The sequence below is a fragment of the Vicia villosa genome, linkage group LG4 (genome assembly GCF_029867415.1).
Source record: "Vicia villosa cultivar HV-30 ecotype Madison, WI linkage group LG4, Vvil1.0, whole genome shotgun sequence".
NCBI classification, from domain to species: domain Eukaryota; kingdom Viridiplantae; phylum Streptophyta; class Magnoliopsida; order Fabales; family Fabaceae; genus Vicia; species Vicia villosa.
In genome coordinates this window covers 191,010,120-191,028,993 of record NC_081183.1, presented here as the reverse complement: position 1 = coordinate 191,028,993, position 18,874 = coordinate 191,010,120, and the positions used below count along the sequence as shown (strand labels likewise).

General features: G+C 31.4%; 1 protein-coding gene across 1 annotated transcript; it reads right to left on the bottom strand.

Annotated features, from left to right (window-relative positions):
- Window positions 1-1,683: 1,683 nt before the first annotated feature.
- Window positions 1,684-2,515, bottom strand: LOC131594140 (MFP1 attachment factor 1-like). Its single transcript, XM_058866235.1, has one exon. It carries the CDS (start codon window positions 2,437-2,439, stop codon window positions 2,002-2,004), a length of 438 nt encoding a protein of 145 aa, XP_058722218.1. The 5' UTR covers window positions 2,440-2,515; the 3' UTR covers window positions 1,684-2,001.
- Window positions 2,516-18,874: the final 16,359 nt, after the last annotated feature.

Sequence of the window (18,874 nt, the reverse complement as noted above, 5' to 3'; positions counted from 1 at the left end):
ATATGTGTCTCGTTTTAATCAAAAACTTAATTCACTAATAACAAATATTGTTTACTCTATCTTTTCAAACTACATTAGTGGTTTCATCTGCCTTATCGAGCAACAAACTGTAATGTGAAAACTGTAATGCGATGACTAGATGCGGGTTTGCTTATGGATTGACACAGTCATATTTAGGAGATGAACTTCTAAAAATAATGTTACAATTCAAATCTTATGTCAACTCAAATGTATGAAAACAACTTGATTTATTTATATCATAACCTATTAACTCTCAACATAATGGAAAAGCATTGAAGCTTTTAATTAATTCTTGAATTTTTTCTAGATATTCCAATTTATATTAGCTTGCCTTTTTTTCCTATTTTGCATTGCATGGTTGTTCCAAAAAACCATTTCATGGTAACTATTGTATTTGATGGTAGTAGAAAATCCACTATTTAGACTAGATTGTCAATGATTGTTACTGTCCACAACAATGATAACTATGGAAACAACTTTATTCAAAATAAAGTTCCTTTTACAGAGCTAAGTATATGACTCTGGGGAATAGTCATTAACGTTGTAAAGAGCATATCAACGTATTATCTATTGAACCTTCTTATACTACTTTAAGATGTATTGTACTTCCATATAATTGGGAAATCAGATGATCCAAAGTACCAAGTATCAAAGGGGAGACTTGATTTTTTTTGGACATCTTCAAGTAAATGCTTAGTTTTAAGGCATGGTTGTTGATCAAAAACTATGGATTATAGGGGTTCTTAAGACAATTAGTTCTATTAGAACCATGAACAGTTGAAAGACAACTAGTTAAACTTTCTCTCCCTTCCGAAATTATCAATTCTACTTGAAATCAAACATGTCAAACTCAATCATAGATATCTAGAATCAATTCTAAATACTCCACACATAAAACCAAACGTACACTAAGATTGGTAATTGATTCCATTGAGTGAGGTATAACAAAGACTGTTGCAGAACTTTCACTAAGATGAAGAAATAGTTTTGAAACAGATCAGAAACTCCATTCCCAAGATCAATGACCATAAGAATGGAAGAGTTATGAGGCATGGCGAGATCGTGCCTAAAGAACTCGCGAAATGCCATTGATACCATATTATAAAGATGAACTTGAGAGAGAAATTGCTTAGAATGACTTCAATTGACTCTCATTAAACAACACTTATACAAGGGGAAGAAGATAACTAACTTAAAACCACCAATCAACTAACTAATCTACTTGAGCTACATCTCAACCATTTTCTTAAGTATTATTCTAATCTACATTCTCTCACACTCATAAGAAAACATCTACAATATAATACAATAATGAAGACAACACTTGTTAATAATAAAAATTCTTTTCATTTCTCCGTATCAGTTTCAGTAACACTCTATTTACGAAACACAAACATCCCTAACACGATTCTGATACGGACACGATAATACCGGTAATAATTAGAAAAAATGAATAAATTAAATGTGATTAGTGTCTGCCCCCGACACAGACACACTACACTTTGTACCAGATGTGTGGGAACTGCATAGCACTCTATGGATAAAGAATTTACTATGAATTTTTCAAACAATAACTTCTCTTAAATGCTAAAATAACTTCTCTTAGTGATGTTAAATTGGCACAAAAAAGAGAAATCTAACATCACTAAACACAAAAATATCTCACATCAAAGGTAAATCATCACATTATGAATGAACAAATGGATTACACTTAGCATACAATTTGATTTGAATGCAACAAATGTAGAACACAATAAGCACAATGGCACAAGAAAAGCTATCAAAGTTACAACAAAAGAACAGATACCGTATCTCACACAAACTGAATATACTCAAGAGTATAACTCTACATCCTCTGATTTCTCCAATTCTACAAAATTCAGATAAACGAATATCAGCATCATCAGAATCAAATCATAACAGAAATACAAATCCTGTAACGATCAAACGCTAAAATGCTAAAATGAACAGTGTGATCAATCAAGACTCGGAAACAGCGATCGAGTCTCCGGCGGGGGAAGCAGTGACGGAGGCATCATAACTGTCATCGGCGAGACGAGATCTAGTTTTAACCGTTTCGATCATGCGCTTACTGATCTCTTTCGAGTATACCTCGAGGATCTGAATGCTCTCGTCGTCGGGGGAAGCGGAAGCATCGGCGACGGAGAAGGACTCGGCCTCGATCTGGCTTGCGGCGACGGAGGCTTCGTCAAGGGACAATGTGCCGTAGCGTTTGGAAAGGACGGAGGGAGTGGTAAAGGTTTCGATCAAGCGGTTGATGACGGCTTCGCGAGTGCGTTGTGTGGGAGGCCAGATAGTGAAGGAGGCGGCAAAGTTGGGCAGCGGTGGCGGAGCCTCCGTTGGGGGCGGCGTACTGGGGGAATAGTCAGGTTGGGGTTGGAGTACCGGGTCGGACATTGTGAGAAAGAGTGAGTTTGAAATGAATTGGAATTGTTATTTTTTAGATTTTGTAGAGAGGGGAGGGGGGAGTGAAACGGTTTAAATTTATTTATTTATTTATTTATTTATTTATTTGGTGAGATGAGTTTGGTGTGTGGGCTTTGGTAATGGGCCTTACTTATGACTTTGACACCTATGATATCAACCATAAATTGAATTGGAAGATATCACTAGAGAAAATTAATCAGAAAAAAAATGTCTTAAAAGAATTTTAAATCTCTCGTGATCTCTTTAATGGATAATCTGTAAGTTCTTTTATAAACACTCTTTAAGTTTTGAAATTTGTCTTGATTCTAGTATATCCAAGTGTCTAACTCACCTAAAAAATTTCAACACAAAAAAATAAACATTTATCTTTACAAAAAAATGAGATAAAAGAACAAAAAGATGAGAACTAGCACTTATCTCATTATCAAATGTCAAGAAGAAACTGAAAGATAAAGATCAAGAAGAAATTGAAAATGAATTAGCATTCATCTCAAAAAAAGCATTCAGCGTAGAAAAGAAAAATGACTAATTAAACCAAATTATAATTAAAAAAAAATTAATCAGGGTGAATTGTTAAATAAAAAAGAAAAATAAAAAAGATGGAGGACATAAAATCTAACTCATCAAATAGCTAGACAAAATGATAGTTCGACATGCCTGACATATCCCTCAAAAAACTTTAACATATATAAATAGGTAGTGAATCTCGGTAAGTGTCATAATCAACAAAAAATTTGCATTTATTAATCTATTTGCACATACATTTTCTATTGGAACAAGTTTGGTTCGTCAACTAATCTTTAGAGTTTTGATGATAACAAGTACATTTGTATGAAGAACAATTTTATTATCTAACGGTTGTTCAATGTGCAGATCTAAAAGAAAGCAACTCTGACTCTGAAGAAGTCAAGTTGAAATGCACCAGATGTTGAGCTAAACATGTTGAATCTGGATATCAGCAGTATCTAAAGATTGGCGTCATCATAAGCAAGTTGTATTAGATGTAAGAGAAAGATTTTGAACTCTGAACAACTTCATCAATATTATCAGAAGCCTTTGTTTCAAAGGAATAACATCTAAATAAATATCTTAAAGAAGTAGCAAATCAAATTCAGAATTTGGGTTATCAAATCAATGCATCTAAAAGAATTTGTCCAGAAGACATCAGTACTGGACTCTAACTCTCTACGACTCTAATATCTCAAAGATTGAAGATTGACTCTGATCAAGCTTCATCATAACCTATTAGAAGCCTCTGAATCATAAAGTTTGATGTAAAGGGAGTATGTGTGAAAATATAATTAAAGTACATCATCACGTGACTACAGTACAACATTTTATCCACTACCCTACAAATCTGGATCAAGGACTATACATTGTACCATTATTGTTCACATGTCTCATCATAGTGCTACTACTGCTACTCTACTCTTGCTTTAGCCAACGTCTCCAACAACTATCTGCTGTGTGGATACTAAATCTCTCTTTCTCTAACGGATCTAACTTTAATCTATTTAAAGAGAATTTGAAAGATTTAAAAAGGTATAGAAATGTGTAACAACAATGTAGACAATGCATACATACCAGATGGATCTAACATAAGGGTTTAGGACTCGATATATAGTTAAATTGTGGTCATCCAGGACTGTGAGACCGTGTCGCTCACAACCACTGCTGATCTCAATTTCGTTTTGATCTTGTTGTTTTTTTCTAATTTCCTGGATGAAAGAATGGTTGACTCTGGGGTTCCAAGTGCTAGTTAACCGAGATAAGACATCGACTCAGATCTTCTCATCCTGAGGAGTTTAGTTTATCTCGAATTCTGCCATCTTTCCCACAACTAGCTTGAGGTACTTCTGGAGCAAGGGGTCTTTTTTCCTAGGTAAGAGTGTTCGCGGTGCGGATTTGGCGGTTTTTACGTAAAAATTCATCCGAACTGCAAGAGAAAAATGTGTGTGGTTCAGTTTGGTTCGGCTGGCTTTTGGAAATAAAATCGAACCAAACCAATGTGGTTTGGGTTGGTTCGGTTTTCTACAAAAAAAAATATTGAGCCATACATACATATATATATATATATATATATATATATATATATATATATATATATATATATATATATATATATATATATAGCTTTGTATTTAGTTATTTATAAGTTATCAAATAACAAAAAATTTAATCATATTTGGACAATAACATTCCATTTAATATACAAAAATAAGATTAGACAAAAGTGGAATAAAAAACAAAAAATAGTAGCATAAAATAATATAAAAATATTATAATAAAATAGAAAAAACGAAGATGAAATATTAGAAAAGATGCAAAAGAAAGAGCATAAGAGAGGAGAGATTAAAGAAAGAAAGGTACATTAGAAACGTAATTAGAAGAGAGAACAATAGAATAAAATTAATAAAATGAAAAGGAAAGAACATAAGAGATGTGAGACTAGAGAAGAAGATGCAAGATGTACTTGGAAAAGAACATGAGAATAATGTGTGATACCGCTATGAGAGATTTGAGAGGACTTAAACTAAAACATTAAGCGTGAGAAAGAAAATATCAGTCGTAATCGTAAGGCTAAGGTATAATAGGTTTGAGTTTGGGTTGGATGTGGGTTAAGTGAAGTTTAAGTTGTAACATGATGCAGTTTGATTCGTTTTGTAAAATACAAATCATAAACCGAACTGAATCACACGGTTTTATTAAAGAATGACCAAATACATTCGAACTATTTTAATTTTTTTCGGTTTCAGTTTGGTTTGGTTCAGTTTGCGGTTTTCTATTAGGCCAGTTCGATTTTGAACACTCATATTCCTAGATTTCTTCCTTTACTTGGGAAACAACCAATTGGGCATTTGTTCGCAATTGAATGCATTATACTCCCATTTATCTTGCGAATGTTATCCCGACAATGACGACCTCATATTCTAATTGGTTATTTGTGGCTGAGAATTTGGATGTTATAGAAAACTCCATTACTAAATCGAAAATATTTTCTAAGATCATAAACGTGTCATTTCCTTTGTTGTTGGACGATCCGTTAATGAAGACCACCCATGTACAATCTAGATCTAGAAGTATGAGAGTCATATCCACCAAGAAGTTGACGAATAATCAGGCTTTCAGAGCTTTCCTTGCTTCAAAGAACACCTCAAACTCAGATAACTCGTTGGATTACTTCATCAAATGTTCGTCTAAATATGGTCAGTAAAGCACATGTTTTAGAGGTAGATTTGTTAGGGACGATTGTGGAATGTGAGAGGAAGTATCGTCGCAATTTGCATGATACTTTCATAATGCTAAGACTTTCTTTTCGATCTTCTTGTATCACGTTTCTGCTTTACCAATGCTTTAGAAAAGAAATACAATGGTCTTTGGTGGACGTCAGATTCTTTAATCAAAACAAACTCACAACTTCTTCGATAACAACTAGGTATAAATACAAACCCCCCCCCCATATATGGTCGTGTAAGTACAAGGTATATAGCCAAGGTTTTCTTCAAAGATCTAAACACTTCTTCAACAGTCGATGAAAAGGTAAAGTGTGTTGTGTGGACTTTAAAATAAATGTACTCAAAGTAGTTAACATAATGTTTAACCTCTAAACAGCCTTATTCATTATTCTCTGGTGGATCGTGCCAACATTCTTTAATTTGAAGGGCATCATATTGTATTGATAATTGGCCTGCTCGGTTATAAAGGTTATGTTTACTCAGTCAGGTATGTACATAGGTATTAAATTATATCCTAAATAAGCATCCATGAATACAATTACTCGATGCCCTGCAGAATGATCTACTAATTTATTAATGTTTGGGAGCCGATAAGAATGTTTTGGGCAAGCCTTGTTAAGATCTGTATAGTCAATACACATCTTCCACTTCCCTGAGGCCTTCTTCACTAACACAATGTTGGCTAGCCATTACGTATATTTGGCCTCGAAAATGAATCGTGCGTCCAATATGCCCTTGATAGTGATGGATCTAGCTTCAGTCTTTTCCGGAGATTGTTTCCTTTGATGTTGGGAAACATAACGAGCGATGGAATCCATATTCAGTTGGTGGCACGTTAAGCTAGGGTCGATGTCAGGCATCTCATGTAGGGCTACATCAAAAAGGTCGACGTTATTCTAGAGGCATTTAATCAGCATTGCTATTACTTCTAAAGGAAGTTTGGCACCTACTTTAACTTGAAGTTACATATCCCTAGGGAGATATTGTTGCAGGTCCCTAACACATTCAGGAGGAAGATGAAATTCTGGTAAGACAGAACTCAGATGTCATATATGGATGCCGTGATATCTGATTTGACATTATATAACAGACAAGGTAGGCAAAATAAACAGTGCAGAAAATAAAGAATACAACAGAATTTGTTGATGCTCTGTCTGTCCTGTATTATTGTCTAATGTTTGGCTAAAACATATAATAGCAGCAAATGGTCAAAATGTGAATCTTGCAAGTTTATAAAGATCAAAACAGATACAAGCAAAATGTTAGATGGAATGTCATGACATCAACTCATGACATCGCGCCTGCAGAACTGGAAGAAAGATTCAGTTTGTATTTAATAGATACAGAATATTCTATGTGAATATTATGTAATCCTATGTGGCGTATATTTAAAGGTCAAAGAATCAAGTCAGAATATTGAAGAGTCAAATATGAAGATTGAAGATAATCAGATCAGAAGATTGGATTCAGCAGTTTCTAATTTAGGAAACTTATGATTAAAAGATCTTATTTGTAGCAGAATATTTTCTGCATATTTGAACCAGCAAAAGTGTTGCGATTTGTAAGCCCAAGTCCAATTGGGATTAGGTTATAAATAGGAAACTTTGTAACCTAGTTTTGTAAGCTAACCAGCACTTAGAAAGATGTAACCATTAGGGTTAGCCGTGTAGGTGAACCTCCCGATTTGTGGGAAGGTCACTGATTTGTCCTTCTCGAACTCTGTAGGTTAGAGAAGTGATTTTCCTCACTCGAAACCTGTAGGTAAGAGTTGAGTATTGTAAGCTTGATTGAAGCTGTGAAGCAGATCAAGTATGTGTTCATTGTTAATTGTGTAAATAGCTGTTGCAGGGTTGTAACAATTAGGTATCACTAGGGAGTAAGCAGAGGTTTTCTTATCTTGGCTGGAGTTCTGAGATAGAGATTGCATTGGGTAGTGACTAGGTAAACCAGAGGTTGTTTATATAAAATAGTACTACTGATAGTGGAATCTTCTTCCTGGCTTGGTAGCCCCCAGAGTAGGTTAGTTAGAACCGGACTGGTTTAACAATTAACTGTGTTATTTATCTTCTGCATTATTTGTTCAGTTATGAATGTTATGACTTTGTCTATAACATCAGGTTCATAAGTGTTAGTTGTTCCTATACAGAACCATGTAATATTATAATCTGGTTATGTATGCTGAACATGTGTGATCCCAGGTCTCATTGACTCTTTCCTAAGAGTAATCAAATAATGAGGGATATTTGTATTCTGCTTGTGCTACATTAATAACAGATCTGATGTCTTGACATCAGAATTGACATCCGAGTCTGTCATACCAGAATTTTTAGAATTATTCACCCAGTTCGGTTCAATCAACCTACTCTGGGGGCATACCAAGCCAGGGATGAAGTCCATTATTAGCAGTATCAATTCAGAGTTAAACTCCCAGTTTACAACTCCTCACTTAATCACTACCCAATGACCCATCTGCCTAGCTTCTCCCTAGATATGGAATATCTCCATTCCACTCCCAATCATGGCAATGATGTCTAGCAGTTAACAACTCAGCCACTGCATCGACGGCCTAATTTCCAACAATCTAAATACACAAATAAATACAACTTGAAGTTGCTTCAAAGCTTCCTCCAAGAACAATACTCCTCTTACCTACTGGCTTCGAGTATCACAGTAAACTTCTCTTGCTTAACAGCTTCGAGAATCACATATCAGTGACCATCCCACAATCCGGGTGGTTCACTTTACAGACTCAGCCCTTAAAAACTACATTGTTAACATTATGGCTGGTACAAAACTTAGGTTACAAAGCTTCTATCTATAACCTATTCCCAACTGGACTTGGGCCTTCAATCACAGCTTTATTTGCTGTTACAAATCAGCAGAATTCTTCTGCTAAAAGAAAGGCCTTCAATCATAAGTTTCCTAAATTATCTCCATAATTAGAAACTGCATAATCTTCAATATTCTGACTTGATTCTTTTGACCTTTAAATCTGCGCCACATAGGATTGCATAATATTCCATAGAATATTCTGCATCTGATTCGAATTAGGCTTAACACATGATTTGAATCATGAACCTGTGTGACTTGAATCATAACCTAATCTAAGGGTGTTCACGGGCCCGTTTTTTTCGGTTTTGATAGAATCTGATGCCCAAACCGATAAAAAAATATATGGATTGGTTTGGATTGGATTTGCACACTTTTGTTATAAAGCCCAAACCGAACCAAATTGAGAAACAACGGGTTGGTTTGGTTTGGATTGGTCGGATACACTAAAAACAAGTATTCATAAATATTTTTAAAAAATATCTAATTTACATTAACTAAATTTCATTAATAATACAAATTCCCTAATTTTTCGTTTCTCCATATAGATTGTGAATGTCACAAATGGAATTTTATTTTTTTTCTTCTTGAAGTTGAATACTTTATATTAGTTTCCATGATAATTATGATATAATTTATACATATTAGTTATGATTGGTTCGGGTAGACGAGTTAGTGGGTAGAATCTAGAAAATCTGATGTCCGAACCAATTAACAACGAGTTTCGTTGGTTTTGTTCAGTTTTGCCTGAACTAAAAAAAGTCCAAACCAAACACTATGGTTTGGTTTGGGTTTCAGTTTGGTTTGGTTTGGGTTTGTCCAAACCAATGAACACCCCTAGCCTAATCATAGGAAAATGGGCCACTTTCTTTATGAGATCATGTTTCATTCTACTTTCTCACTTTACTCAAATCTTGAAGTGCTCTTGACTTGAATCTAACTATTTTTTTCATCTCCTTTTTGCTTAAGCTCAAGCACATATAAAATCATTTTGTTATTATCTTTCAGTAAGAACAAAAGTCAATTTCATAATCAACACCCTCTCACTTTTGAAAAGTTCAAAAACTCTTCCAATCAAATTTCTTTCTTCTTTAACCTCTATTTTGATTTCAGATCTTGATAATGAGATATTTGTAATTGATTAAGGGAGACATCATATTGAAACTAATTGTTCTTGAGTATTGGTAAAGTTTTACAAGGTTCTTGTAAGATTGAGGTTGTACTCATTGGAACTAATAAATTCCAGTGAAATGAATGAGGTTATTCTCTTTAAATTACCTTCATAGTGACTGTGTGGAAGGCTACAGACAAGGTGGGGTTCTTTTCAAATCGTCAGACAGTTCATCGCTCAAGAAATTGATAGGAACAATGGGTGATTGCTATACATAAAGGCCTAGAGCTGATTTGTGATACTGAAGATTCAAGAAGCGTGAATTAAGTAAACATTATGCAGAGGAGTTTGACATTAAGATCTAAACAAGTCAAGATCCAGATAGGATAATTATATTTCTCAGCATTATGTTGGATAAGTGATTGTATGAACTCTTGCAATATTGTTAATAAAAAGGAACAAAGCAACTTCCAATGGGAAACCATTGAAGAGTACAATAGGAAAATCAAGGACAAACGTTAAAGCACTATAATTCCCTGATGTCTTCTCTCTCTCTCTCTCTCTCTCTCTCCCTCTCTCTCTCTCTCTCTCTCTCTCTCTCTCTCTCTCTCTCTCTCTCTCTCTCTCTCTTACTCTTGTATTTAATTTTTCGTAGGATATTGTTTGCTTTGGTTTTTAAATTCTTAGAGTAGTTTATCGTTTATTCAATTTGGTAGCGATTTATCACGTAAGGTTAGGTTTTGTCAAACTTGGTGCCTAATCGAGCTTTAGTGGTGATTAAATTCTAAGAAACTATTGAGTTTAGAATTTGTTGAAATTGAATCATTGTATAAATACACCTCGTAGAGTATACAATTGAATCAATTGAATACCTTTGTGTATCATCATTAAATCATTTTTGATATTTGTGAAGTGGTTAAGTGTTAACTGATTAAGTTTCAATAAAAGTACAATTCTTATATTTTCACTTTGAATCTTCCGCACGCAATATTTTGGAAAATCGGTTGAATTTTTGTTTTAGTTTATTCACCCCCTCTATCTCTAGACCGTTTTCCTACTCCATATTCTCACCCAACATAACTGACCTGGAAGGAGCTTCCCTAAGTTGGACGAACTCAAAATCACCATCTGGCACCGGGCAAACCTCGTATTCATGATCATTTAGGTCAAATGCCCTAAGATCCCTCGGCTCTCCTTCTACTCCTGCTTCTAAGGTCGCGACTGACACCAATAAATCCCTTTGTATAATTTCTTTAATTTGTTAAGCTTCATATACGTTGGCGGTTGCCAAGATCGGTCTTCCTTCCGCATTGTGTTATGTCACTTTCAAATGAATCTAAGACGTCACTACATCTAGTCTTACTAGGAAGGATCTCCCTAGGATATCTCTAAATGCACTTCGGCTCAGTATTATTAGAAAATTGAGGATCATATTTATTTCTCGAGCTTTTTCTTCAACAGTCAATACAAGATCTACAGCTCCTTGAGGGCGGGGGATCGAATAGTTTAATTCTAATAGATTTCCTCTGCTATACGGGCTCATTTCTGCTTGTCGGATTCCTATCAGATTCATCGTATCTGAGTAGAGGATGTTACATGAACTTTTGTCGTCCACGAGAAATCCGGTTGGATTATGATCAACTATGGTGAACCCAAGAATCAGTGGTAGATCACAGTTTAGAATTCCATTGATATTGTCACGGTATAAAAATCCTAATTTCAATCGATCTATTATTTGCTGGATGTCTGCATCAGTTACAAGTATAGAGCAATCCAATGAAGGATAAGTGTTATATGATACGATATCGTGAAATTCAGTAAACAGTAATGCTTGGAAACAATTGATTCAGGTGGTGCGTTGAAGATTGCATCCATAACTATCGGAATTATCGTCTTTGCTTTCCTTATTGTGATTACTAATCTGATATCATATCAAGACTGGCCTTGAGATGAGAATTAGCGGGAATTAAAAGTCAGTTCCCACAAACGGCGCAATTGTTCCATTCAGTAACTATAAATGAATATAGTTGGATAACTATTAATCTTGAATGATAGCTCTGATCTCTTTTACAGTGGCACAAGATGGGCCTACATGATTAGCACTTCAACGTCCAAGTCAGTTCAAGATTCAAGATAAGTATAGTAAAATTAGATATCAGAGTGTGAACCTTGATCGTTGTGTATGAACTATGTGTATACTTTGGGTCGAGTAGAGTGAATTTGAGATGGATTGGGTATTGGTCAATTGGGTCTTTTGACTGGTCCAAACTAAATCTCTAAAAATTGGTGTTAAATCCCTTATCTACTACGCATGTACACAATTTTTCCCGTCTACTAAACATCAACTTCCAAACACCCCAGCCACAAAGTTTTTTTTTATCCAACACAACCAATCACCTTGAATCCATCCCAACAGCCAAACTAATACATCCCCTCGTTCGACACCTCTATCCAAAATACCAACCAATTATATTAGAATTTAACTGAGAACGAATCAAAGTACGACATCGCAACAATCAATGAGTCATTCTTGAATGACGTTGTCGGAAACTTCATGTATTATAGAGGTGACAGAGAGACTTATATTCGATCACCCAATAATGTTGAGAATCAAATAGTACGAATGAACGACAGAGAGCATCTAGTTAATGTGGAGCCGAAGACCACTTTCAACAGTCCGTTCAATATCTATGTTAATTAATAATTTTTAATATAGTTTTTCTATAATTAAAAAATGAATATTTTATTTAGTCTAACTTATAACACATTTAATTTTGTTATATTTTATAGTATTATTTTTATTATTAATATATTATAAAATATTTTTACATTTTTCTTGTTAAAGAATTAATATTATATTTTATATATTTTATATATTTTATTTAATAAAATTAATATAACTAAAAAACAAATTCAAAAAAATAGTTTCAAAAGTCCTTCTGAAACGATTGGCAAGTGCACTTAAAATTTACAAAAGCCCTTCATTACAATGGGCTGGTGTAATAAAAATTTCAAAATACATTTAGTGGGTATTTGGTATAAAAATATTGTTTTAAAGAGGGTAGTTTGAGAATTTTAAAGGATAAGATAATATTTTGGGAATAAAAAGGAAAATGTATAATATGGTATGAAAATTCTCAATGGACTTGGATCCTCTCTTATTTTTTTTCTCCTCTCTTTATCTCTCTTAATCTCATTCTCACTTATCATTAAAAAAAACAAAATATAATTTAGAAAGAGAATAAAGTTGAGAGAGATAGTGAGGATGGAGAGGAAAAGAGATAAAAATGAAGTAGAGGATCCAAATGGATCTTTAAGGTGTTCAATTAAATATTAGATTTCACTTGCATTTTTTTTAGGGTTAAATATATAAAACTCTCCTGTAATGTTAGCGAGTTTTTTTTTAACCCCTGGTAAAGTTTTTTTTGCAATCCCCCCTTGTAATTTCTAGATTTCCTCAAAGAACCCCCTGACTGTCACATTGCAGCAAAGATTCTCCCTTGCTGCCTACGTGGCAGTCCATGTGAATTTTTTTTATAATTATTTTATAATTCCACGTGGAATAAATATTTTTTTAAAATTTTTTTATTTATTTTTTAATATTCTTTTTAAAGAAAATTAATTTTTTTGAATAATTTTGTTATTGCTATTTATTATGAGAGATAAATAAAAATTCGCTTATATTACAGGGGGTGTTCATAATAAAAACAGTAATAAAATTATTAAAAAATAAGTTTAAAAAAAACTATTTTTTTTTAAGAAAAATATATATTTATTCTACGTGGAATTTAAAAATAATTTAAAATTAAAATGAAAAATTCACGTGGACTGCCATGTAGGCAGCAAGAGAGAATCTTTTCTGCTATGTGGCAGTCAGGGGAGGTCCTTGAGGGAATCTAGAAATTACAAGGGGCTGATTGCAAAAAAAAAATTACAAGAGCTAAAATCAAAACTAGCTAACATTACGGGGGTTTTATATATTTAACTTTTTTTCTATTATCGAGATGACTTTGTTAAGAATGTTTTATTTGATGTCTTATTTGATATATTTCCGTGTTGTTGGAGTATTTATGAAAAAGAAGACATCTATGAATTTTTTTACTGATCCATAAGAGAGAAGATTGACATTTAGGCTGACAAATAATTCGGTGTACGGATGAGGAGGAGGAAAACATGCATGTGTAAACTTGACTGAAATTTCTCTACTTATGAGATTTACTTATGAGATTGATGATCAAAAAAATTTACTATGAAATATTTAACTCTCAAAACGGCTTCAATTTATGCTTTCACACCATTGTTCCAACCATTTATGCTTTCATACAATTTATCTTTGATATTATTGATTTTCTAACACTAAAAACAATAAATATTTTTAGAATGAAAGACTATGCATCCCAATATTATGTCTCGTAGGACAATAATTATAGTTTTTAAGAATGTTGGTTTAATTATCTTTAAAAAAAATATAGCCGCAATTTACCTGCTTTTATATAGTTTCAAAGAGATAGGTGCATATTTAAACATATTACAACTAATATAATGTATATTTGAGTACGTATAAATCATGTATATTAGATAACACTTTAAAATAGTAGCTATTATTAACATTAAAAATCTATGTTGATTGTGTTTAGTTGTGATTATTGGATTATAATACTTTATTATATACATTAATCATCTATTAAAACAGTATTAATTATTCAATGTTTTTTGGTCAAAGTTTGATATTAAAATGTTGCTTCATAATGACAAAACTCTTTTCAAGCATGAGTCAAGGAAAAAGTTTTCTTTTTAGAAAGAGTTGTATGAACTGACTTCAAAGTCATGTCTACTGTTTAGTTAGGATATAGTAACCATTCAGAAGAAGCTGTTGAGTGTTATAGTAACACAAACTAGCTGCACAAGAATTTAGCAAAGCAAAACACTATTTGGTTGTACTTCAATTTCTTTTTCTTTTTGTCATTCTATCTTTTCTTTCCTATCTTCTGCTATTATATTCGGGCATGCAACTACAGTAATTAGATACCTCACTGCCATTACTATCATATTAGAAATTGCTTCATCACTTTAAAATTTATATATCATATTCTCCTTCTACAAAAGAAAAATACAAACATAATGAATTTTATATATATATATATATATATATATATATATATATATATATATATATATATATATATATATATATATATATATATATATATATATATATATAAAGATCAAATCTCTCTTAAGTTTTTTTTCCAACTATCTTCTTCACAAATATTTCTCTCTCTACATTTTATATCTCTTCTATTTATTATTTTCTTAACCAGAAATCAACCCTAAACAAACATCAATTTTAAATTCTATTCAGAGAGAATTTTGCTTTTCATTATAATCTCTCTTTTTCAATAAATTAATCTCGCAAGTTGCACGCAGATAATACAAATTTTTATTCATTGATTATTCAATGCATATGATTGAGATGAATATATGTTATTTCATCCATCTCAATAATTTTCATAATTAATTATCATTATTAGCTATTTCATTCGGATTAAGAAAATATAATAAATGAAAAATGGAAAATAGTATTTTTATTAAATTATCTTTATTCATTATTGATGTATTCAAATTATCATTAATACAGGGTGCGAGAATAATAAATTAAAAGTATTAATTAAAAAAATAGAATTTAAAGATAAAAAATTAGAAGTGTATTGGAAATTAAAAACGACAATTAATTTAGAACAATTTTTTTTAGGGAAAAGCTAACATGTGCCCCAAGGGTTCAAGTTAATGAGATATTTATGGAAATATTTTATTGGAACGCGTGCATTCAATGTATTGAAACTTTAAATTTGACTTTATTATATTTAATTATATTTTACTTTTTATCATTAACATGTGCCCTAAGGGCACATGTTAGCATGACCTTTTTTTTATCATATGCGACAATTATTATGGAAAAAGGGAGTATATATTTATACATTAAATATAAATTGCATATATTTAATCTTGCAAAGTAGCCACCATATTACTAACTTATAAGAAGAAAACAACTTCCAATCATGGTTGACAAAATTCTTGAAACAATACCTCTACACATTCAAATTTTCTCATTTACAAATCTTAAGATAAATACATATTTGTATTGACAATGAGATTTGACATAATCATAATGAGTCACACTATTTTTGGCAACAAAAAATAATACAATATTTTGACCATAATAATTTTTGTCAAACTTACTCTCAATCCAAACGTGCCCTAACGATTATGAAGAGGGTCTGATGCATTAGGAACTCTCCTCATCTGAGAGAAGTAAACAGGAATTTGCTGTTGCTGCTTTTGCTTCTGATTCTTCTCTGTCTGAGTTCTTTGTGGCTCAACAATTGAAGAGTCTTCATTTTCTTCTCCACATACTAAGAAAGTAATAAGCAAAAGAAAAACAATTACTACTTTGTGAAAGTGCATGGTTTTTTGTTACCTTCAAAGGAGAAGATAGTGTTGATGATGATGAGGTGGTGACACAAATGTATAGAAATATAGAAAAAGTGGGAGGAATTAAAGGGAAAGAAAGAAGCACATATGATGAAAAAGCTAATAAGCTTTGTTTGTTTGTTTGTTTGTTTGGTTGAGCAGTGTAGAAGGAAAAAGGTGATGCAGTGTTTTTCATTACTGCAAACAAGGGGCACATTCAACGAGACCCCTTTTTTCTTCTTACTTTTGCTTTTATTTATTCTTTGTGTTTCACGAGAAACTTTTGTTTTCATGGGAACCAAAAATTCTAAGGAAAGCTCTCAAAATAAAGAAATTCTAAAACTATCATCCATATTTTTGATTTTTTTTTTTAAGTATTTTTGGATTGCCAATGAATTTATTTTTATACAAAAATATATAAATATAAACTAATTTATAATGTATTCACTTTTACATAACTTAATTTATTTAAAATTAATTTTTTTTTATTTTACCTTTGAACACTTAGAGTTGATTCTAAATATGTAGAATTGCTATAGAGTAAAATTATTTCTATTTTGTAGAATTTATTTTATTTAAAATTAGTATTTAAAGCTTTTTAAATCTAAACATGATTTTTTAATATTTAAATTTGTTGCTTAACTTATTTTTTCATGAATTTATTCAAATATAAATTCAACTCATTTTTTAATCAGAAACATTTTTATATAATCAATTTATTCGTAATCAATTTTTTTACCACAAAATCAAACACACTACTCACTTACTTTATTTAAAGTGTGATAAAATGATTTGATCCGCCAAACATATAACATATTTTTAAAAATTTTAATTTTTAAAGATGTATGACCTGCATATCTGTCTTTTTTTTAACATAAAAAAAATTAAAATTTTAGATTTATATCTTCAATTATATTGTTTTTGGGTGAATATGTTTATTTTTTATTAAAATGCTTATCAACAAATTTGTTTAATTTTTTAAAATGCTAATTTATGAAGTAAATTAACAATGTCATAGATCTAAATTGGTACTAGTACTACTTACTTCACTTTATTTTTCAATCTACTGTTGCACAGAATCTGACTTTATTGTATCTTTTAGTTTCCCCAAAATAAGGGTCATTCCAAGATCAAAATATAGCCAATGTGTATTTAGATTTTGGCTCATGTGCTTTTTTCTTTATTACTCTTTGTCTTCACATTACTTGTCTGATTTGTAAAGGTAACGAGTTTTGCTTACTATACCTATTTCTGCTATCTAGCTGCAGGAGGACCCAGTAATCAACACATTGTTACCTAAATATGAGTAAGTTGTTGTAGTCCTCAACTTCCAAGTATCTTTTGTATCTCTCTCAGCTTTTTCATTTTTTGGGTTTTGGTTTTGCTTAGGGTAACACCCTAACATGTCCCTGTCTCACCTCACAGATCATTCATAATTGCTCTCTCATTCTTCCAATGACTTTTGTTTGATCAACAATTTTGACTCAAAATACTAATCAACTACAAGGATTTTCTTTTTTCTTATTTATAAGAAAAAATTTATTTTTAAATTTATTAAAAAAATAATTTATCTAATTTATATATAATTTAGATACATTAACTGTGTAATTTATTTAATTTTTTTATAAATATGATCTGAGAGAATAGTAAAGACGTGTTTGGATTGACGGTGAATAGAATTGATTCTAGTTGAATTGAGTTTAATAGAATTGATTTTAACAAAATTGAGTTTAACAAAATTGATTTATGTTTAGATATATTTATGCAAAAGTGAGTTGAACAATAAATTTCAGTGTAAAAATCACTCAGAATCAATTTTAAAAATAGAAGCTACAAATTCTAACTTCAAATACAATTAATTTTGAAAACAAAATAAATTTTATGTTTAATAAAACAAACATGTTAAAATTACTCAAAATCAATTCTATATTTTTATTGATTTTGAATTTTCCAAAAATTAATCCTAACATGCTCTAAGTAAAGTTTTATTTATTACTTAAATGAGTGGTCATGTCTGTCATGCGAGAGACTAATCAACTACCAAATGCCTGAATAAATGGCTTGATTGTGGATTACTGTATTTAACATTAAAAAACCAGTGGGTATTGTACACTTTTATTTTATCCTGTGCTTCCGTCACAGATACTCTCTTTTTCAACACTTTTAATTCTCTAACCTTCAATAAACATATTTTTTCACATATTTTTCTTTATGCTATATTACCAAATACCAATACATCACAATTATTACATCATTCTATTTACTAGTAGTATCTCTTTTTCGGTTTTAGAACAAATCGTGAACTCATCATCTCCGATGGGAAGGATTTGTTTCGAATGTTTGAGATATTTGTGTGAGACCAAATTATTACACTACATTTAAATAATATCTAAGTGACTTAAATAAATTTTATTTTAATAGTGATTTTGATAAGTAATTTATATGTGCCTCAATCAATTTATATTTGACCTTACAAATTATCAAGATTAAAAAAATATATAAAAATAAGAGAAAAAATAATGTTTTTACTATACTATTCTTGTCATGTATTAGAAATGATAAAAAAATTTAATAATTAGATAGTAGAATTAAAAAAGGTGTATTAAAAATTGAAATTGATCACTCATTTTGGAACACTATTTTATTCAACCATTTTGGACAGAATTGATTCTGGAAGAATTGAGTTTAGTAGAATTGATTTCAACATAATTAAGTTTAGAATAATTGATTTATGTTTGGATACAATGATATAGAAGTG